This window comes from Antechinus flavipes, chromosome 3 (assembly GCF_016432865.1).
Source record: "Antechinus flavipes isolate AdamAnt ecotype Samford, QLD, Australia chromosome 3, AdamAnt_v2, whole genome shotgun sequence".
NCBI classification, from domain to species: domain Eukaryota; kingdom Metazoa; phylum Chordata; class Mammalia; order Dasyuromorphia; family Dasyuridae; genus Antechinus; species Antechinus flavipes.
Window position 1 is genome coordinate 212,749,719 of NC_067400.1, and position 24,893 is coordinate 212,774,611.

At 32.9% G+C, this 24,893-nt stretch overlaps 1 protein-coding gene across 12 annotated transcripts in view; it reads right to left on the minus strand.

Annotated features, from left to right (window-relative positions):
* The window catches only part of TBL1X (transducin beta like 1 X-linked), a 359,711-nt gene that overhangs the window by 91,591 nt on the left and 243,227 nt on the right, over nucleotides 1–24,893 (minus strand). For 10 of the 12 annotated variants that reach the window (XM_051984556.1, XM_051984547.1, XM_051984550.1 and 7 more), the window contains one exon: nucleotides 6,747–6,854. The exons of 1 other annotated variant lie outside the window; for it this stretch is intronic. In XM_051984556.1, coding sequence (XP_051840516.1) covers nucleotides 6,747–6,804 — 58 coding nt within the window. In that variant the 5' untranslated portion in view covers nucleotides 6,805–6,854. Of the gene's footprint in view, nucleotides 1–2,573; nucleotides 5,336–6,746; nucleotides 6,855–24,893 lie in introns of those variants that run through there. One more of the 12 variants, XM_051984557.1, reaches the window with a different exon arrangement.

Here is a 24,893-nt window from a genome sequence, read left to right on the forward strand (position 1 = left end):
AAAACCAGATTGCCATAACTAATTAAAAAATAAATTCAAATTCTGTTGGTGCTACACCTGGTAATTATGTTAACTAGGTTTTACAGCTCCCTCTCTCCCAGTAAGACATGGTTTCCAAACTATTTTTATTCTTTACACAGACATAAAGGGATGTAAAAATATGCAATCAAATCAATATTTATGCACTGAATAGGGAACCTGTGGAAGACACAGTAATGAATAACCATCACTAACAACCAACAATAACAAAAACTGCCCTCCTCCTCCAGAAGATGAAAGATATGATTTTTTTAAATCATGGAAAACCATCAAGGATCATTTGAGTTATCTTGCTTTCCTTGGAGGCATAGCAATGGGATAAATAACTTCTGTAGATCTTTTCCAGTCCTCTGGAAAAAAAACAAACTAATCTAACACCAATAGCAACAACAACAACAAAAAAAACAAACTAAACTAACAACAACAACAAAACACCACCAAAACCTAAAACTAAAGAGTAATCATGATTTTTTTTGGTTGTTGTTCTTCCTGAACTATCTCTGGGGAAGACAGTACCCAGAAGACACCTTTTTTGATTTTTCTTTTGCTTCTTTTTTTCTATATGCAATACTCATTTAAATGCAAGTAAAGTGGGAGAGGAAGAACTAAAATTTTAGAATGATGAAGTCATCAAGAGAGCAGATCTAATATTTATCTAGAGCTTTAAGGTTTGCAAACTGTTGTACAAATATTGATCCTCGCAACAACCCTGAAAGCGTTATTATTATCCCCATTCTACAAGTAAGGAATAGAAGGGAAGTGACTTCATCAGGGTCACACAGCTAGCGAAGTATCTGAAGCCACATTTGAATTCAGGTCTTCTGGACATTAGGTCCAGCACTCAATCTATTATCCCACTTTAACTACCTTTTAAGACAATGAGCATCAGAGAATCACACACCTACAAAGTTAGAAGGGGATGAGGAGTTCTTGTTTCTTAATTTAGTATTGTTTTGGATATATAACCACATTTTTATTCTTAGTTTTAAAAACTAATGAAAATGAACTTTTTTCCTGTCTTCACCAAATAAGATTATGTATTTTAATTATTTTGGTACAGATACTCAATTTTATTGGTTACTCATTTCCTCCAATAAACAAAATGAAGTTGTTAATCTTGTCTGTTGGATTTTTATGCAAAATGACAGATTGTGAAAGGATGAATGAAAAAAGCATTTATAGAGAGTTTACTAAGTGCCACCTTATAGTATTTGAGCCCTGATAATACAAAAATGAAATGAGCCCTTTCCCTCAAGGAGCTTAACTAAGGAGAATGAAGTATTTGGAGTCAGAGGCTATCTCTCCTATTTATTACTTCTATGTGAACTTGGAAAGGTCAACATCTCTCTTCAGTTTTTTCATCAAAATGAAGTTAAATCACCTTTAAGATTCCATTGAGCTCTAAACCTATAATCCTATGACATAATCTGTGTTGTGTAAATTTACTTCCATTCTTTCATAAATACCCTTTCAAAGAATGAATCCATGATCTCATCAAAGTGACTAAAAATCTGAAAAACTGATTATAGTTGCTTTGTTTCTTATATACCATAAGAATATATTTGGATTTTCTTTTCCCATAAATTAAAATAATGTCCTTAGGTTTTTTTCCTAGCTTTATGAATTTTTTTACAATGAGATACTTAAAATGAAAATAGTCCATTAGAAATTATTTTATTACTTAAAAAAAAGACAAATGTTTAAAAAAGGATTTTAACATTTAACTGGGGAAAAATAAAATACTATTAATTTTAAAAATCTATTAAAATCACCTGATAAAAATAACATCATATTAATATAGTGAAATGTAAGAGACAGTGTGGCATAATAGATAGAAATCTGGCCTTAGAATCAGGAAACTTCATTTTCAAATTCCACCTTATTGGGGTGACCCAGGGTAAGTAGAGCCACAGGAAATTCTCTGCAGAGACATCTGAATTTCCTCATTGTTAGCTCTTTATATAAAGATAATCATAGATTTAGTAAAAGAAAAAAAAAACTAGTACTATATAAAACTTAAAAGGGGAAATATGATAAAAATGGAGAGAAATGAACATTAACATCATTTTACTTTTAAAAATTAGTTTGGCAAATTATCAATTGGGTCAAATACTGGCCAAGTTTAGATTTTTTCTTTCAGGATAATCTAAAGGACAGCTAAATATATACATATATATGCAAACACATATGTATGTATATATATGTCACACAACAAATAATGTATACATATGTGCATGTGTCTATATATGATATACACATGCATTTCATTGCAAACCTTATTATTGCTTTTGCCAAGAATAACTCATACAAAGATTTATAATGTACTTTCTTCAATTAATCAGATATTTATTAAGTAGCTATTGTTAATACAAGATATTGCTCTAGTTGCTATTTACAAAGACAAAACATGGAATAGTTCCTTAAAAAGCTTATATTCTAGTGCGGAAACATGTATGTACAAAGTACAAAAATATGAAATATATACAAGTTGTTCAATAATTTTTCAATTGTGTCTGACTCTTCATGATACATACCAGTTGAGGCTTTCTTGGCAAAGATACTGCAGTGGTTTGCCATTTCCTTCTCCAGCTCCTTTTATAGATAAGCAAACTGAGGCAAACAGAGTTGAGTAACATGTCCAGGGTCACACAGCTAGTAAGTATATGAGGACAGATTTGAACTCAGGACTTCCTGACTCCTTGCCTGGCATCCACTGTACCATCTAGTTGCCCTTCATACTTTATTAAGAGTTTTCCTCAGACTTTAATGTTATATGCTAGGCTAAATGTCAAAAACAGAGTAAACCAGACTATATACAAACGCTTTCTTTAAGGTAGAGAAAAAAGAACTGGAAAAACAAAATTATTAATTAACCAAAATTCAATTCAATCAATTAACATATAGTTATAAGTTGCCTATTAATATGCCAAACATTAGCCCCTATCTTCAAGGTATTTATATTCAATCAAGACAGATAACATACAAATATATAAGTGCATACACACATAAGCACACAAATACACAACCATTTAAAAAAATCAAGAAGTATGAGCAAGAAACTTTTCTTGGCTTTCTTTTCTTGCTAGTTTTACATATCTATAAGTACATGTTTCAAAGATGACATTTTTGTATATGACTGGTTAAGAACTGGTAAATAAAAAAGTAAAAGTACATCATTGTATGTATCCTAATAGAATGGCTACAAAACAAAACCCTAGGTTTTATTACATTAAAAAATCATAAATTCATAACTTACAATAGCTCAATTTAAAGATCTTTAGTTAAAAAGAAAGATATATTCAATTTACATAAGCTCAGTTTTTAGTAACTTTAAAAAAAAATCAATGCAAATGTGAAATTGGCTTTTTTTTTTTTTTTTTTTTTTTTGGCGTGGCTTTATTTTTTCCAAGTTCTAAAAGAAGGACAGTTCTCAACACTTTCATGTGCATTAGTAACTACGTTGGCAATTTATGCAGTGAGGCAGGCAGTACAACTGGGGTGGAGAAGTTTTCTTTATGATGGAGTTGAAAGTAACCAAAGCAGAGGAATTTAAATGAATTTCTCCAAGTTACACATGACTTAAGTTGTAATTGAAACCTATATTTCTTGAACTCAAGTCCAATATGATTAACAATCTGGAAAAATTGGCCAAATGATTTGGTAGGAAAAATGATTAACTTGAACTTCTTTGTCAGAAGGCCTCAGTTTCCTCAGGTGTAAAAGAAAGAAACTGTATTGGAAAATATTCCAGGTTTTCCCCAAGTTTACAAATTCTAAAACTCACCTCTTAACAAATTTTAATACACTGAAAACAGATGCTAAATATTATCTTTTAAAATTTGCTAATAAACTAAAACATTGTAATGGTCTCTTAAAAATTACCTTGAAAACTTATTTACTTTCCTTAGTTTTTTGAGATTAACATTAGAATGTACTAATTGCAGGAATTCTCACTAAATGTATAAAGATAAAGTCAAGCATGAATGGACCAAAGCCCTCTAATTTGGAAATTAAAGCACCAATTTAAAAACATTCAAGTTTTCTTGTTCTAAATAGGCTCATTTTTATGGAGCTTCAGAAGCAGGGCAGTTCCTTGGTAAAAATACAAATTTTAAAAAGAAAAACAGCTGACAACACTCTTAGGGCTGCTCAGAAAGCAAAGGCTTCCTTAAAACAGATGTGCTGGCACCATACTACCTGTCACACCCAATTACTGCATAAATTTCTGAAACTTGATTGCAAGCAAATTTGTCTAATATTTACCCAGGGTTTTCCAGCAAATTTTAATTAAAATATTAATTCAAAATTCCTTCAAATATGTTTTGAAAAGTACAGCATGAGAACAAAAGTTTCTCAAAGGAAAAGGCAATAGTGGTTTAAATCAATTTGAAAATCTATTGCTAAAATTACAATAGTAATAAAAAATTTTTTAAGACAATTTCCTAGTGAAAATAAGAACTTTAATTGAAAGGAGAAAAATGATGTGCCTGTTACTTCATTTATTTTATTTTATTTTAAATTTATGGAATAAAACAAGAATTACCATAACATAACAAAAAAAGATGATTAAACATGAAACTGCAAGTCTACTGTGCACAACTTATTATTCCTTTCAAACATACAATAAAATTATCATGTAAATTTCTTTTTCTTCCCTCCTCCTACCTCTCCCCAACCAAGAGATACTTGCTACTTTAAATAAATGCTTGTTGAAAGAGCTGAATATTATGTCTCGATTTAAGACCAACATACCAGCCCACATATACAAGTACCTAAATAAGAAAAAGTCCCTCTTTTTTTTTTTTTTTTTTTTTTAAAGTAAGAAGCAGCCCAAAAATTCTGTGTGGCCTTCAATTTTGGTATTAAAGTGCACATAGTGTTTAGATTAGAAGGCTTGAGGCTCTCTTGATAAATATGAATTCAATACACAGCTTCTTTTTAAAATTATTTATAAATCAGAAAAAAAATCAATATGTTATTTCTAAACACTAAACCCACATTTATGACCTATATTCAACAACTATCTTTAAAATCATTGTAAAAAGATGATAAATGTAAACAAATGAATAAAGAAAAAAAGAGGGAGTCAATTGTTTTCAAAACAGGAAGAAAAAAGAATTTTTTGTTTACCCACAAAAGTATGTTACATTACAGCACCTTATTCCTGAAGTACAATGTGTACAATCAAGTTCTCTCTTCATTCTCTAGATGCAGAGAATTTCCTATTTGTCTAATCAAAATGAAAACTAAACTTCTTTGACTCTCTATCCCTCAGATGTACCACAAAAGCCAAGGGCAAGAGCAGTTCCAGTCTTTCACCTATAACATTTTGTATTAAGTGTGATTTTTATATCTATGGGATGAATACTTTCAAGAAGGAAATATATCTCTAATTACTAGAAAATAAGGAAAGTTCAAAAGTAAGTAATATTTTATCTACACAGATTTCTTTCTGTAGTTTTCTTTATTTCTGGTTTTGTCTCTGTCTCTCAAAGTGTGTATATAAATATACATATACAAACCTCTAGCAAATGTTTCTTTTAATCTCAAAAATTTCATCATAAGATAATATATTATTTCTCTATAAAATTTTTTCTTAGAACAGGGTCCGCATAAAGTGATGTTTGTTGAATCTTTGAAAAAAAACTATACTGAATTCTAATCTGATAATACACATATTAGTGGAGAAAATACTATGACATGATATAAAAATATTGGAGCTTGGAATTCAGAATCTTCCAGTCCAATCTTTTAACTTTATTGATGAAGGCCACACCCATCCAAGAACCATATAGCTAATGTCATGGCCAGAATTAAAATCTAAGAGTTTGAACTTTGTAGTCCAATAATTTTTCTACCATACAGTACCAAATTGCTCAGCAATTGGTGGCAAAAAGAGGTTTGTCTCTGCCTAAGCATTTTATTGAATGACTCCACTTACTTTCCATATATAAAATCTTGTTGAGGAAAATCAAAAGTATAGTCAAAAAAAAAAAAAAAAATCAGATCACATTGGTAAAAGGCATGACTCCTGGGTGAAGTAAAGGAAGGATCACTAACTAGGTGATAAGAATAACTTACATTTACATAATATTTTAGACATTGCAAAGTGTTTATAGACTGACCCTCATTGGCTCTTCAGAAAAACACCATGAGGTAGTTAGTCCAACAAAGTTATTATTAACCCTGTTTTACAAATGAAAAAACTGAGCTTCAGAGAAATGAAATGATTTGCCCAGAGTCACATGACTAGTAAGTGTTAGAAATAGGATTCAAATCTAAATACTCCTGATTCCAATTCCACTATTTGCTATGGTATAAAAGTCTCCCTGCTAGGGCAGTGAGGAAATCAATGGAACATGAATTTATATCCTTTTCTTCTCTTCCCAAACTGGTGCTAAAAATTATTTTAAGAGATCAGTAAATAAAGAATTAATTTATAAATTTCTTCACCATCATCTCATTAAAAAAAACAAACAAACCAATGCACATCCTTTATTCAGGATGCTTTCTATTTGTGCTTTTTATTCTAATCAAAGACACGTTGTTGGAATGGGGGATGCATACCTTTTGTCATGGTCTGGATCCTATACCCACAGACAGTCATGGAAAAGGGATATCTTTTATTTTATCCTTTGGTTTAACAGAACACTGTACACAGTTGATTCAAGAAATGCTGCTTACTGACTGAAAGATGAATAATTTACCTGACTCCTGGAGATAACGATATACCAAAAAATTCACTTCGTCGCTGGTTATGCTCATCTTAGCCCCACCTCAAAATGATGAGGTTTATAAGAAGTATGATCCACCCTCTGTTAAAAAAAAAAAAAGGAGAAAAAAAGAACAGCAATTGGTATACTACCTCCTCTGATTGTTTTTACTTAAGGAATTATGGAGAAAGATGAGAGACATGAGTATGTACACACATTAAAATTATTAACATCTGACATGAAATTGTCTATCCACTTAGTTCATAATAACTATTCTAGGATGTTACTTGTATATGCCCAGATATATTCTACATTGAGAGTATGTATCACTAATAAAAAAATATGCATTTCATAAGCGTAGAACTCAGTAAGAAACAGACCCCACACATACACATACACATACACAAAAGAAATTTGTAAGCAATAATGATTGAAAACAAACTTAAAAAAATTACATTTCACTGGGCTTTGTAGATTACTATGCTCCAAAATGACCATTAAAATAATATCTTCAAATGTCTGCATGCAGATGGTGTTATGTTAGGCATGAAATAGTTTTCTGGCTAGTATTTTTATTGTATAAATAGATGATAACAGATATAATACTGTATCTTTTCTCCCCTTCTAGAACATGTTAAAATGGAGATAACATTTTCCTGAGGGCATGCACAATGACAACATCTCAATGATAAAATGACACCAAAGGCCATCTAGTTCAATTTGTTCACATGGAAAAATGAATCCCTTCTAAGTGTAACAAGCAAATGGTACTCCAGTCCCTGAAGTTCTCCAGTGAAAGGAAACCTCAAGCAGTTTATTCCACTTTAAGACAGCTCCAATTATGAGAAAAATTTTTCCTCACAATGAATCTGAGTCAATTTCTCAGCAACTTTCACCCATTAATCCTAGGTATGCTTCCCTGGGACTCAGAGGAGCAAGTGTAATCTTTTCTCATGATAGAGCTTCAAATGCTTAAAGAAACCTCTTCTAATTCCCCTAAACCTTCTCTTCTTTAGGATATTCTCAAGTCCTTTAACATGAGCCTCATGTGGCAAGAATATGAAACCCTTTAGCATTCTGTTTACCTTCCTCTCAACACATTACAGTTTATTGATTTCCTTCTTAAACTGGAGAGCTCCAAACTGAACACAACACTCTTAATTGTGTATAGCCTGGGCAAAATAGACCAGGAATCTGACTTTCTTAGTCTTGGATGATGCTTCTCTTGTTACACTTGAAGTTTACAGTAACTTCTTAGGCTGATACATCATGGTGCTGAATCCTACTGAGCTTATTACAGCATGCTGAAACTTAAGTCTTTTTCAGACAGATGCTTGCCTAGATATACTTGTATTTATGATGTAGCTATTTTTGAGCTCAAGTGCAAAACTCAATATTTATTTTTATATAATTTTATCTGATGAAATTCGGTCCAGTATTCTAATCTATCCAGATCTTTGGACATCCTGACCCTGTCATACAGTGTCAGCTATCCCTCCTATTTTTGGAATATTTGATAAAACTGTTATGTTTATCTTTATCCAAATCACTTATCAAAGAATCAGATAGCATGGGAACAAACACAGATTTCTCTCTAAATAATATTCTGTAGTGATTTTTTCAAGGAAACATCAAACTCTTATGGTTTCATTCTCCAACTAGCTTTGAAGCCACCTAACTTTACCATATTATTTGGTTCTATCCAAAGGAATAAGACAAGGAGGTCAAATGCTTTACTAAAATCTAGGTGAGCTAAAAGTATGACATTACCTTATGTCAGTCTAGTAACTAGTTAAGGAAGGGAAATGAAATTAGTCTACTAATTCTTATTATTCTAGTAATCAATCTAGGAGAGAAAATATTTTTAGTCTTTTATGACCTACTCTTGGAGATATGCTGACTCTGTGATCACCTCTGTCTTTTCTAAATGTTCATTAGCCATGCCTTTAATAATACATTGGTAGAATATTATCAGGAATAAAATTCATACTCTATGGCCTATAGTTTGTATACTCTATTCACTTCTTCTTATTATATATGTCAATTCTTTATTATTCACATTAAGGAAATGTGTCAGGAAAGTAGGAATTGGTTATAGGTCAAAGACAAGGATAATCTAAAATATGACAATATTTAGTAATGTTTAAATTTCACTTGATATTGCATACTTTACAATTACATTTGTAAACAGACTAAGCCCTCTTTGTTTCTGATAAATAGAAAAATGATAGATGACACAAAGGATTAAGTATAACATTGTGTTAATAAAGCTAAAATAGGCCTAAATACAAAGGGGTCCTCCTTATTTGAATAATCATTTTTCAAGTCTCTACAGAGATGTCTTCTGTTGTAGTACTAATCTGTAATTTCTTTTATGTATGGGATTGTTGGTTAAGGAAATCACTAAAGAGTTATATTTCTTATGTAACTTATAGTACTGAAAAAATGTTTAGGGAAACTTAGGGATTTAAGAAATTTGTCCAGGTGTAGTAGCCATTAAGAGTGGGAAGAAAGTCTTGACCTTGTTTTGCTCTTTATGAACTGATGCAATAATATTATAATATCAGTTGCTAAGAGAAGCAAAGGCCATCAAAACTTGAAACTTGAAATGAATTGACCACTTATAAGATTCCTGTTGAGACATTCTTTTTGATTTAGTACAAGAACATAATCCCTTATATCTTTTCTTTATCTCTGTTAGTCAATCTCTGATTGTCCAAGTGGCAAATGAGAATGATTTGATTTTCAAAGGATTCAAAAAAGGGATTTGGGCCAAGATAGCCAAGAAGCAGGAAAAAAAAAATACAACCAACATCCTTCAAAACAACTCCACAGATCAAGAACTGATCAGGAAATCTAAGAAAAATATCACCATGAGTCATGTTTCAGTGCAAGTTGACATAGGGAGACCTCTCTTCATCTGCAGACATTGAAGACTGAGTCTGATCAGAAGGACAAAGCACCTCACACAGAAGTGAAAGATGACTAAAGTTGTACATAAGGTCAAGAAAAGGTCCTAGACTGGTAGCTGTAGCTTATTTGAGTTTCCTGTTATAGAACCAAATTTATGTTATTTCTATTATATAAAACAAATATAAATGAGGACCTTTCCCTTCAACAAACTAACTGTAGAGGCTAAACATCTATTCCAATGATGTTTCTTAAGTCTACATTTTTTCCTGGAACTTATCATTTGCATTTTCTTCAGAATCCATATTTCATTTTTTGGTTAAAAAAAATCAAACAGTTAAAATTAATGAAAGCATACAATTAATATAAAACAAGAAGTTGGATCTTCCAGAAACCTTTTATTCTTTAACACAGACTAATTGAACAAATGGATTAAGGAGAAAGCTTCTGTTTTCCTTGCCAGACAGCTCTAAGTTCCCTTATCTTTAGCCCTGTTTTCATTTTTCTGAGTCAATCAACAAACATTTAATATACACAGTTCCTGCCTTTCAAGGAATTCATATTCTAATAGGAGAAACAAAATGCACACAATTGTGTATATACAAGATTTATATATCTCAGAGAAAGGCAATGGAGTTGGGAGTATTAGGAAAGGTCTTTTCCAGGTGTTATATAAATGGAGACTTGAAGGAACTAAGGAATTAGAGATGAGGAAGGAAGACACAATAGCCAAGTAAGACAGCAAGTGAAAAGACATCCAAAAAAGGGGAAAGCACCTATTTGTACAAAAACATTTACAGTAGCTCTTTTTGTGGTAACTAAGAATTAAAATTTGAGAGAAATGTACCTATCAACTAGAGAATGGCCAAACAAGCTGTGATACATGATTGTGATGGAATATTACTGTGCTGTAAGAAATGAGAAGAATGATTTCAGAAAACCTGAAAATATTTACATGAACTGATACAGTGAAGTGAGCAGAATTAGGAGAACATTGCACATAGCAACAGCAATATACTTTGATGAATAACTGAACAGCAATTCACAGCAATGCAATGATCCAAAACAATTCCAAAGGTCTTATGATGAAGCATGTTATCTGCCTCCAGAGAAAGAACTGATACAGTCCGAATACAGAATGAAACACACTATTTTTTTTCTTTCCTTCCTTCCTTTCTTCTTTCCTTCCTTCCTTCCTTCTTTTCTGTAGAAAATGATTAATATGGAAGTGTTTTACATGACTGCACATGTATAAACTATATTGGACTACCATGTCAGGGAGGAGGAAGGGGTGAAGAGGAGGCAAGAATAGAATTTGGAACTCAAAACTTTAAAAAGTTTTAAAAATTATTTTAACATGTAAGTGGCGAAAAACAAAATATATTTTAAAAGGGAAAACTAGGGAGTTAGGAGATAAAAGGTCAGCAAGATGGTTGGTGATATTAGATCATGGTGTATGCAGATGGAGTAAAGACTGTCATGGTAAGAAGGAGTCAGCTCATGAAGGGCTTTAAAGATCACAAAGGGAATTTTATACCTGATGTGGAAGGAAATAGAGTGCCACTGAAATTTACTGAGAAGGGGAAAGAAGAATTCCTTTCTTTTTAATATCCCCAATAATAATGGCTGAAATTTATATAATGCTTCAAGCTTTGCAAAGCTCTTCACATAACTTATCTCATTTGATTCTTGAATATGATCTCTATTTTACAGAGGAAGCTAAATCTAAAGTTAAATGATTTGTGTAAGGTCATACACCCAGTAAGTGACTTAGCCAGGATTTGATCTCAGGTGTTTTTGATTGTCAAGTCTAGTAAATCTATCTACTGAATCACCTTGGCAGAGTTATGATTATACGATTTAAAACTGGAAGGGATTTTGGAAATCTTTGAGGGGAGGGAGAAAGAAAGAAAGAAAGAAGGAAGGGAGGAAGGGAGAGAGAAAAGAAGGAAGGAAGGAAAGAAAGAAGGAAGGAAGGAAGGAAAGTAGGATAGAAGGAAAGAAGGAAGGAAGGAAGGAAGGAAGAGAGAGAGGGAGGAAGGAAAGATTGCTATGACAAAAGTACTTTGTAAACTAAACCTTTTCAAAATACTATATACATCTGTGTTATTATAATTATAACCTAGCAGGGAAGATTAAAGAGGCGGGCAAATAAATTACATTAAGTGCGCCTTCATTTTCCATAACTAGAGTAATCTCCTGGATTTGCAAAAACATTGTTCTTTGTTCTTGTAATAAGTATGTAACAAGAATTGAGTGCATAAACAAAATATCAACAAGTCCACTATACCACTTTTCTTTCTCCCCTTCCCCCTTACTTCTTTATGTCTTAATCTCTGAATATCAGCAAAAATCATCATTGAAGAAAAAGATAAATTTTAAAACTTTGGATTTACTCATATGTAATATAGTCCCAAGACTTTTTAGTATGTCTTAATTCACATGACAACTATATTCTTGAAAAGTCTTTTATAAAAGAAATTTTAATGTACCAAGAATGCTTAATTATCTTTATTAATTGTTAATGGCTTTACATAATTTCTTCTTTTAAAAAACTATGTCTAATTCTATCATAAAGAAAGCATTATACCATCATTTGAGTATTAAGCTACCTCTATATATTAAGTTCCTATGTGTCAATGACTTTCTACTATTATATGATACCTACCATTTTCTCAGTGTAATAAATATCTGTTGAATGAATGAACAAATGCAGAACTAAAGATGTCTGTAATTTGTGTTTGTCTTTGAGAGACAGACAGAGACAGAAAGAGAGAGAGAGAGAGACAGACAGACAGATAGAAATAGAGAGGGACAGACAGAGACAGAGTGAGAGAGAGAATAATAAAAGTACATGCATGTCTGTTCCTCTTGGAAAAAAGCTCTTTAACATAAGCCAATACTCAGACATCATTAGTATATTTTCCTTAGGCATCTTAAAAAAAAAAAAAATCAAAGTGCTCTGATCCACAGCAGATTACTCTTGCTTTCATTAGTTTTCTTTTTATATTTAAGTAAGGATCCCAGGGCTAAGTTGTTTGTTCAGATGTGGTATTAACTCTATAATGCTTTCAATTTACCAATAATTTAGGCTCTTGCTACATGAGGTTCTTAAAAGCCACTGTAAGAAATAAAACTGGAGTGAAACCAAGCAAATATTAATCTTTTTGGTGACTAGAACCAAAGGTTTAGCATAAAATATACCAGGGACTTCAAAACCCTTGGACTAGAATGTCAAAACAATATCACAATCAACTATGAACATAAAACAATATTTAACCCAGATCAAGTCACAGAACTACATACAATATCCACATACCCTTAAATATTCAGTAAATTATCTAAGGGTTTTGTATTCCTAACTCCAAATCACTATTTGCTGTTTTTTTTTGGATTTTTTAAAAAATGAATTCTTGATGAAATTTGGTGGTGAGTAGTTACTGCTTCAGAATTAATTCATATATATATTTTAAAATTTTTATCTCACCATCATCAACTCTAAGGTTGGAAAAACAAAGTTTCTCATTCTTTCAAAAATTTCATCTGACAAAATTATATTCCATAGACAGTGCCATAGTAAAATTATATTTAACCATCTATTACAAAGAAGACAATTCCAGGATTCTGCTGTTGCTTTAATTCCATTTGAATGTGTTTTTGGCTGGCAACATGGTCTCTCATTCACTGAAACCTCCTTTGGTAATTAGTAACTCCTGTTGCCTAGAGTAACACCTGCTCCTGCAGGCAAAGCTCATCAGCTAGAGTTCTTCCCACTTATCACATCACTCAGCAGGTCCTTCATAGCTCTAACAGATGTCCCTGGTGATCTATATATGGATGAGGTATTTTTTACAAAGGGCATATTACATCTTTTATCATTTCTGCCACTGTTCTTTAGACATCATAGTTTGGTAACACTTTTGAGGCAAATAAATAATTTGACTGTCCTGATTATTTAACATCCCTCCTCCTCACTACCCCCCTTCCCCATCCAGTTAAGTATCCTACCCAAAAATTCAATTCTTTAGAACAAGGGAAGGGAAAAAAAGATTGTCTTGAGGGGATTCAGCCAATGTCTGACTCTCTGTGACCCCATTTGGAGTTTTCTTGGCAGATACTGCAATAGTTTGCCATTTCTTTTTCTAGCCAATTTTAGAGATGAACAATGTGAGTCAAACAGTATTAAGTGACTTGGCTAGGGTCACACAACTAATACATATCTGAGGCTGGATTTGGATTCATGAAATTGAACACTTTCCAAATTAGTACTCTATGCACTATGCCATCTAGTTACATATATTCTGTTAAAGGGAGATAATGTGCTGAGAGAATAAATACAATAGCCTGTAGTACCTGATAAGCTCATTAATGCAATTTTGTCTGTTTTTGGACTGGACTTTTGATTTCATTGGCATAAAATATTATATTCTCAGAGAGGAAATTCCCTCTGCCAAAGCAGATCATATCTGCTCTGCAACTCAGTCTGAAAGAGTTGAGAAGGACATTAACAGCTTAAGAGACATATCAGGGCCACACAGATATTATGTGTCAAGAGGCAATAGTTGATTGCAGTTAACTCATTATGTGCTCCTAAATAAAGTTATCAAGCCCTGGATAGATGTGTCAGTATATAGAGTACTAGACCTGGAGTAAGGAAAACCTCAGATACTAAGTAGGTGTATGATCCTGGGCAATGATTTAATTTCTGTCTACCTCACTTTCCCCATATGTAAAGTGGGAGATAATAATAACAACTTGCCAGGGTTGTTGTAAGGATCAAATGAAATGATAATTGTAAAACACTTAGCCCAATATCTATAACATAGTAAACATTACATAAATGTTAGCTGTAATAGAAAAATTACTATTATTCTAAATTATCTTTAAATTATTTATATAATATTATAAAACCATTAATTTGAACTCTGCTAATTAATAATAATAATCATTATTATTATGGGGATGGACACAAAGACAAATATGACAACGTTATAGCCCTTGGAGAGATAATAGTCTTATTCATTTTATTGAGTTATTTTTTACAATATTTTAATTATAAAACTCCTTTAAAAAGAAAAAACTGGATAAAATTGACCATAAATTATGCTATAATCCTATACAATAAAGCTCCAGCAATCTTAATCTCAATTTTTACCCATTATTTGCATCTTCTAAACACTAGAATCCAAATGTATATAATTATTAGGAATTATTTTGACATGTGACAGAGAGATCTTTATACATGTTCTTAACCAAGAAAGATAAAACAAATTCAAGTATTAAAGTATTTGCCCCAATTTTCTCTTTTTTTTTAGGGTACTGGGGGATCTAAAGAGGAGAAAAAGTTATGGGAATAAAGTTGGAAGTAATCATCAAAGAATTCCTAAAGGAGCTGAGTTTATAACCAGGACTTGAATGAAAAGATATGGTCAGACTAAACATCTGGTGTCAAGACTTTTGGAGAGAGACATTCTGGAGAAGTAATGAAATGGAAAAAAAAGAATTATATAGTAAATTCTTTTCTTTAGTGTTTAAAAATATTTTGGATAGAGCATTGGAACTGGAATGAGGAAGACAGGAGTTAAAATCTGTCTCGAATACCAATTAGCAGCACGACTCTGGAAAGTCATTTAACCTGCTTACCTCAGTTTCCTCATCTGTAAAATGGGAATAATAATAGGACTTATCTCTTAAAGATGTAAGGATTGAATGAGATCCTATTTATAAAGTGCTCTGCAAAGCAAAAAGTGCTATATAAATGCTAGCCATCATTATTAGTAACACTACTCACACTGAAATAATTCTACTACTTCCTAATAAGGTAGTTGTAGCTTATCATGAATAACTTGGAATCTATCATTCAATTTATGGAATATAATGGAACCATTAATTTGAACTTCATTAATCTACAATCCTTGATAATGTTGCCTAGACAGAAAAAAGTTACCTTACTTTCACCTATGAAAAAAAGCTACTACCAGGTTTCTCAAAAAAAAAAAAAAGTCTAAGAAAGGGTGTGAATGAATCAGTACAATTCAATACTGTTTACTTCTTATTATTCCTCCTTCTTCCTTCTTCTTCTCCTTCCAATTGGGGTTAAATAACTTGCCCAGAGTCACACATTTAGGAAATGTTAAGTGCCCATGGGTGAATTTAGACTCAGAACCTCCTGGCTCTAGTTCAAGTGCTCTATTCACTGTGCCATCTATCTGTCCCATATGGCATATTTATTGCCTTTTATGGTTGTATACAGGCTTCTACAGTTTAAAATTTGGTAGTAAAGTTCAACAGTATTAACTTAAAAAAATAAATTTCCCATAAAGATTCATGGATTATCTCTCAAAAAAATTTTACTTTAGTTAGATATAGTTTTTGAAGCACTACTGAGTTTCTATAATAAGGAAAGAAAGTTTCCTCAATTTGAAAATTTTAGGAATCTTCATTTTAAAAAATAAAATTTATTAACCAATTTATCTCATTTTTTGAAACAAAGTGTTATGTAAAAATATAAATTCCTGTGCCTAGTAATCAAAGAAAAAATATTCCTTATGATTTTTGCTTTAACTGGAGACTTAACATATAATTAAGACAAATGATATTCATTAAAAATTACATATTTTTAGGAAAAATTATTTTCCAAAAGTAAACAGCAGTAGAAACTGTTGCTTTAAATGAGAATAATAAATAACATTAATGATGAAACTTTAGCATCAGTAGTAAGATCTGTACTTCTTGACAAATGCCACACATGCATCTTGAAAATGGTGCTTACCAGATTTCTTAATTTCTTTGTTTTATATGGCACAAGAAAGTTTGCAAAACATTTTACAGATGTTGCATCAGAATCTCACAGCTATCTAGCTATATAGGTATTTATTATCTCTATTTTGTTTTTGTTTAGTTATTCAGTTGTGTCCAATTCTTTGTGACTTTATGGACTACAGCACACTATATCCTTCAATTTTCCACTATTTTTCAAAATCTGCCCAATTTCATATTTGTTGTTTACATGATAGTATCTATCTTGTCCTCTGCCATCCCTCCTTTTCCTTTTGCCTTCTGAATACCAAAGTCTTTTCCAATGAGTCCCATTTTCTCATCATATGGCCAAAGCATTTAGGCTTCAGTTTCAGTATTTGACCTTCCAGTGAATAGTCTGAAATAATTTCTTTAAATATTCACTGATTTGATCTTCTTGCTGTTCAGGGGACCCTGAAAAGTCTTCTCTAGCACTACAATTTTCAAACATCGATCTTTTTTCCTTAGTTGAACAATTTAATTGAACAATTCTACAAATGTTCAGATCCTGACCCAATCAATACTGAGTTTCTGTTTCACCTTGAGCAAATCATTTAATGTCCTTAAGCCTTCATTTTCTTAATGAGGGAGTTGAACCAGATGGCCTCTGAGGCTTCTTGCAGCTCTAGGCTTATGATCCCAAATAGTGGCATTTGAACTCAGTTCATACTTGACTCCAAATCCAATACTCTTTCCATTACTCTGTTCTCCTGTTTGCTGACTGCTGGAATCCTTACAAAGTGTTAAGTCATTAGAATTGATAGAGACAATAATTATCTAATTTAGCATGGTTCAGTATGATTGATCTGATCCTACAAGGAGATATTATGGGCCAGAACTTGAAACAAGGTACTAAGCTGTGTCCACTAAGTGGAATTAAGGAGACAATGTTTAAATCTAGTTTAGCATTGATTTAATCTTACAACAAATAATGGTTTCCCAATGATATAATGATTGATGTGTATTCAGTGTATAGCATATAAGCAAGAAGCTCTCAGGGCCAAGGAGCACTCTGGGAGATACAGAAACCCACTCTCAGAGGTGGAGACAGATTCATTCCATATTCCACCTTTGTGCTGGCTGGAGACATTCAGAGGGAGCTAAGGGCTGAAGCTCAAGACTTTGAAGGACACAATAAAAGATTGGAATTTAACTCCTGGCTGCGTTTGAAGTGATTGTTACTTTGAACTGAAACTAAGGCTGCCTCCAGAAAACCTCCCCAAGAAACCATCTCCCAGAGAACCATCATATATTATATATAAAGGAGAGAACACCACAGCTGACTACCTTTTCAAAAGAGGTGCTTCTTCCCTTGACTCTGAACTCTCTTGCCTTTCCTTTTTCCTAATTCCTTCTCTTCCCTTCCAATTTTGGAAACAATAAGGAATGTGACTGAATCAACTCTTCCACCATCAATAAATGGGGTATTTTGATCAATTCTCCCAAGGTTCCCAATTCACCATTCTTGACACTTTTAGTGCTTTACTACTTTTATCACTTAACACGATCTTGGTGCGTAGTAAGAACTTAACAGACACATTTTTAAAACTCATTTATTCACCATGATAATTCTCACCTCATTACTCTTCTATAAACTTTACTTCTGATATATTACTTCTGATATAACTCAAGAAGAATTTGTTTTCTGGCTGACCTACTAGACATTCCAAGTATTTTATTATTTCAAAATGTTACAAATGCAACTAAATCAATGAAGTGAAGTGATTTGCCAAAATCCACAACGCTCTCATTCAGGTTCACTGGATGATCATAATCAAGGTATTCCTCCTATAAGATCAAAGAATAGAAATAGGAGGGACTTATTTCAGGATAAAATTTAGTAAAAGAGATCTGAGTTCTACGCTGCATGACTATGAATTAGTCACCAGATATCCAATAAATCATCTTATATATTCTTCAGTTTCCTCACCTAGAAAAGGGAGAAATATGTACCCTATTATTCCCAACCACAAGAACTCTATAACTTCACAGAATCTGCAAAGATCAAATCAACACAAGGAATATATGAGAAAATGTGGGACGATGAAAAAAATCATCCCATTATGGGGGGGGGCAGGGAAGAAATTGGGGTTAAGTTACTTGTCCACAGTCACATAGCTAATACATGTCAGAAGCTGGATTTGAGTTCAAGAAGCTGAGTCTGATTAAAGACTCAGGGCTCTATCCACCTACCTGCCCACCAGTGTAACTAGATTCAAATGTCCAGATATCAGTTTTCTCAAATGCAAAATGAAGGGGGTAGATGAGAAAAAAGACACCTAAAGTCTCTTCTGTTCTATATGATCCAATGAAAGTGCCGGTACCTTTTCCCTTGTATTAAATCTGTTTATTTTGAGAAAGTATGGGATCTAGGCATTTTGAGGATTTTTTTTTTTTAAAGAATTAGGGGTGACACATGCAAAAATTTTTGTGGTAGCTTTTTTTGTAGTGGCAAGAAACTGGAAACCAAGTGGATGCCCATCAGTTGGAGGAGGGCTGAATAAGTTATGGCATATGAATGTTATAGAATATTGTTGTTTTGTAAGAAACAATCAGCAGGATGACTGAGGCTAGTTCCAATGGTCATGTGATTAAGAGAGCCATCTACATCCAGAGAATGGGAACTAAGTGTGGATCAAAACAAAGCATTTTCATTTTTTTTTTTTTTTTTTTTGCTGTTGTTTGCTTGCATTTTGTTTTCTTTCTCATTTTTTCCCTTTTTGATCTGATTTTTCTGGTGCAGCATGATAATTATATAAATATGTAAGCATAAATTGGATTTATCATATATGTTCTTTAACATGTTTAACATAAATTGGATTGTTTGTCATCTAGGAGAGAAGGTAGGGGAAAAGGGGAAAATTTGGAATACAAGGTTTTGCAAGGATTGATGTTGAAAAATTATCCATGCATAGGTTTTGAAAAGAAAAAGCTTTAATTAAAAAAAAGAATGAGGGGTGAAATCTAGAGTTGTAGGAAAAGGGTTCTTCAAATTACATCAACAGTGAAGGGTGTTATAGGGATTCTTCTAAGAAATCAGAGAATTAAATCTAAGAAATTTATTTCTAAAGAAACCAAAATTAGATGATATCTATATTGCATTAATTATATTACAATAATAATTACATTACTCAAACTTTACTGTATTCATGCATTTTCCATGACAAAGATCTTCCTTTCTTTTGTATATAATGAAATATTATGAAATATAATATTTTTAAGCTCCTGTAATCTATTGAAAAATACTCTTTTGGTTATCTTCATAAAGATCCTCCTTTTAGCTAGATTATCTTTTTTTTTTAAGGACTTGTCCACTTAACAGATCAAAATCATTCCAATAGTATAAAATGTTCTCTTTATAAATTTTTTCAATTTAGTTATTCTAAACCCAATTATCTGAAAGGCTATGAAATGTTTCACTGATTTTTAGGGCATTCTTTGGACAGAAAAAAAAAATCATCCAATATAATTACTTCCCATGAACATATATCACTGTTCAAAAGCAGTTACAACTTATAGACTTATAAATCTATAGACCAGAAATCCTCCTATAACTAACAAATAGGAACTGAGGATATGGATTTTAAAAGAATAGAAGGGAAGGGTGTTGTTAGAAAAATAATACTGCCACTCTGCACCCTCCCTCCTTCCCCAGCTCTCTATGCTAAGGAGTTTGAAAACATTATCTTGTACTGGTTATGACCTCCCCAGCCCAGTTCATTACTTACTAGCCAAGGACCATAAACCAAACCCAATTTACAGATCAATGGATGATATGATGAGAAAAACCTCCTAGTTTGGAGCCAATACAGACAGTAATCTTCTCTATGAGAAGTAACAAGTATTTCTGCAATTTTCATTGTTCCAAGTGTTTGAAGAATACTGATCTTTAGCATTTTACTGACCACACAAAGGACACAAACTGCATTTGAAAATGCTGTTGTTAAGAATCTAATTTTGATAAAATTGAAATTATGTTAGAGGAAAATCTATAGCATATGAAACATAGGTAACTAAGCAAAAAGAGGGAATAATTTTCTTTTGCTAAGAAAAAGGCATTCTGGGGAATTCAAAAGAGGTTGAAAGTAAGTAAAATTGTTTACTGATTTTTTAAAAATTTGTAATTCCTATAAATAGTACTATAAATCCGACTCTGGCTGGAAAAATAATATGAAACTTGGCAGTCTCCTTTCTAACTCTAAAATGATGGTTTGATACTTTCAGATGAATCTTTTGAAAATTTTAAGATAAAGATAAATCTTTTGAAAATGAAGTGTATATACAAAGGAGAAATTGTTAAAGACATTATAATCTTCTATTATTATGACGTGGGATTATTTGAAATGAGCAAATTAGAATTTGTATTTTGTTAGATACAGAAAAAAAGTATTTTGGAGGAGAAACATTACCTATTCATTTTTTCTCACCTTTTTTTTTAACCATTAATCATTTTAGTCTATTTACATTTATGATATCTAGGTCTTTTAATCTATTATAAGAAGAAGAGTGAAAAATCTATCCTGGCACCCTTTCACTTAAGCCATTAATAACTAAAGCTGAAGAAGCTGGAGTTGAAGGCAGAGGAATTGGGTTCAAATTCCAACTCTTCCAATTAATATGTGTGCAACTTGTGACACTAACTCCCTCTGGGTCTCATTTCATTTATAAAATGAATGGATTCCACTTGACCCTTTAAGTCTCTTTACTCTAAATCCATGGTTTTATGATTCAATAAAAGGCAGAATTGAAGTCAGAAAGACTCTGATATGTAATAGCCGTGGGATCCTGGACATGTCATTTAGCCTGCCTCAGTTTCTTCATATGTAAAAGTGGAATAATAATAATATCTACCTCTCATAGTTGTTAAGATCAAATAAGACAATATTTGTTAAGCCCTCTATAAAACTTAAAGCTCTATAAAAAGCTAAAACATTTTTAGCTATTATTTTAATTATTGTTTTCCTTGGTCCACTGAAGACAGATGAAAAAAGAAATTTCAGAGGACTGGGTTTTGGGTATATGATGATGAATTTTAAAAATAATAGTTTTTTTTTAATTTTCAAAATACAAAGATTTTCAACATTCATGCTTGCAAAACATTGTGTTCCAAAGTTTTTTCCCTCCCTTCCCTCCAACTCCCTCCCCCAGACAGCAAGTAATTTAATATATGTTAAATATATGCAATTCTTCTATACATATTTCCACATTTATCATGCGGCACAAGAAAAATCAGAGAAAAAAATGAGAAAGAAAACAAAAGGCAAACAAACAACAAAAAAGGTGAAAATCCTGTGTTGTGAATCATAGTCCTCCCTCTGGGTGCAGATGGCTCATCACAAGACCACTGGAACTCGCCTGTATCACCTCGCTGTTGAAAAGAGCCACATCCATCAGAAGGATGATCATATAATCTTGTTGCCATGTATAATGATCTCCTGGTCCTGCTCATTTCACTCAGCATCAGTTCATGTAAGTCTCTCCAGGCCTCACTGAAATCATCCTGCTGATTGATTGTTATAGAACAATAATATTTTATAACATTGGTATACCATAACTTATTCAGCCATTCTCCAACTGATCTTTCCAGGTTTTCCTGAAATCATCCTGCTGATTGTTTCTCACAGAACAATAATATTCTATAACATTCATATATCATAACTTATTCAGCCATTCTCCAACTGTTGGGTATCCGCTCAGTTTCCAGTTCCCTGCCATACAAACAAAATTTCTACAAACATTTTTGCACATGTGGGTCCTTTCCTCTTTTGTATGATCTCTTTGGGATATAGACCCAGTAGAGACACTGCTGGATCAAAGGGGATGAACAGTTTGATAGCCCTTTGGGCAAAGTGATGAATATGTTTTAAACACAACAAATTTCATGTCTCCAAAACTCCCAATCCTGGGCAATCATTAATTGGTGCTATAGATCAGGAGCTCAGCAGTGTGATTGGGGGTAGATATAAAGACCTGAGAGAGGGGGGAATTAAATTCAAAGGAATTAAAATAGACAAAGTAGAGAGAGGAGAGGGCTCAGAACAAAGCCTATAACTAGTTTATGATATGGATGACCATCCAGCAAAGAAGACTGAAAGATAGTCAGACAACCAGAAGAGATTAGTGTCACAAAAGCTCTGAAGAGAGACTGTTTCTAAGTGGTCAGGACTGACAAATGAAGAAGGGATTAAGACAGATGAGGTGTGTGTGGGGGGAACCATTAGATCTGGCAATTAAGTGATTGTTGGGGAGTTAAGCAAGAACATTTTCAGTCAAGTGGTCAGGGCTAAAGATGGATGTGGGAAGGCTGATGAGTGAGAGGAAAGAAAATAGAAGCAACAAGAACAGATAAGCTTTTTCTAAGAGTTTAGCCGAGAAAGAGAAGAGATGTTTACCATGAGAGCTCTAGATTAGAATATAAATTCACATATGGCTTCTTCCTTAAACAAGCATTTCAGAGAGTAATGGATTTATGTTGTTACCACAAAAGGGAAAAAGAGAAATTAAGAGATATTTCTTTCTTTCTACTCTGTGCTACACAGGCACTAAGGGAAAAGACAAAGATAGATACAAAGATGCTACTTGATCATGCAAAAAAGGAGAAGAGGTGTCGATTATGGGGAAAAGGGACTGCTCTGTGGAAAGTCTTTAAGACTAGTAAGAGAATGAGAATTTAAATCCAGACTCAGATATTTACTTAGTCATAGGACCTTGGACGTGTCACTTACTTTATGTCTACCACAGTTTCTTCATATTCAAAATGGAGATAATAGCACCCCTCAGATCAAATAAGATAATATTTGGGAAGAATTTTGTCTCCCTGCTTCCTGTCTCTCTTACTATGTTCTTGTCACATACTAAATACTTAATACATGTAAGGGAATAAAAGCTCAAATCCAGATTCAGATATTTACTTAGCCCCAGAACCCTGGACAAGTCACTTAATCTCTCTCTACCTCAGTTTCTTTATATGCAAAATGAAAATAATAACAGTATCTAATAATAGTACCCCTCAGGTCAAATAAGATATTATTTGGGATGAATTTGGTCTCCCTGCTTTGTGCTTATTTCCTACTATATATCTCCTACTATGTGCTTGTCACGTAGTAGGTACTTAATATATATTTACTGATTGATTGATATATGCCAACCTCACACTTGTTGGATTTCTTTTTCTTATTTCATTCTATTTTTTGGGGGAGGTTATATTTGCTCAACTTCAGACAATTAAAAAATTTTACTGACCCTATCTCATCTTCAGTGATAAATCTATCTAAGAAGGATAAAATAGAAGCTAGTGGCAGCCTTTCATTTGGGAAACCTCTGATAATTGGAGGATAAATTAACTGGCCAACCTCAGTGAAAAATTATTTCACAAAGTGAGTAAATTAAAGAAAATAGACCTATAGCCTATGGCATGATTTTTTGGTAAAGGTATAAAACTGTTTTCATTTTTATTACCACTGGTGAAGAAATAATAAGTAGTTCTACTAAAGTACACACTGTCTCCAATATCTAGTAAAAAGAAAAAAAATAACATCTCTTCCCCTCCTAGCTGTTTTATATTGGGATTACTTTCCCCTTTTCCTCCTCCCCCCAATTTCACTGGCTCTGCTTGTAGGGGGGAAGGAAAAGAAGTAAAAGACTAGGGAGATTTTCTGGACTGAGTGTAAGAAAACATTGGTTTATAATCCTAGCTCTATATTTTTTGGCTTGGTGATCTTTATTGTTCATTCATTTTTTTCAGTCTTGGCAAAGACACTGGAGTAATGCATCATTTCCTTCTGCAGCTTACTCTGCAGATGATGAAACTGAGGTAGGATTAAGTGACATGCTCAGAGTCCCTCAGCCACTTAGTGTCTGAGCCCAAATTTGAACTCAGATCCTCCTGATATCAGATCCTAAACTCCACCCACAGCGTCACCTAGCTGCCCCCATGTATTTCTTTTTTAAATAGAAAGTTATAATCTGGTTAAATATGGCTCCCTAATTGCCTTCCCTTTATATTTCTTCTCTTTCTTCCCTCTTCTCCCAAGTTTTCTATCAGTTTCACCCCTTCTCCCCCACTAAGTCTCAACATTTCTCTTATTTTTCCATCCCCCGATACCCCTTCTTCCTGGTAACTTCTCCAGTCATATTCTATCTCCTCACTGCCTTTTCCCTGACTCTTCCCCAGAGGCTGTTTTGCAATGAACAATTTTGCAGCCTAGTATTCTGTTTCATGAGGTTTTTCAAACATGAGACTTGGGAGACTGTAAAGTTTAATAATAAATGATCTTCCCTGATCTTCATTTGGCTGTTGGCAGCAAGTGTAGCAAATAGCTAATAAGAAAGGTTTGTACTAAGTACTTTGTAGTAAGTCCTTGGCTTGTAACCCTGAAAGCCCTATGTAACTGTAAGTTACTATTTATACAGCTTTATGAGAGAGCTTGTCGC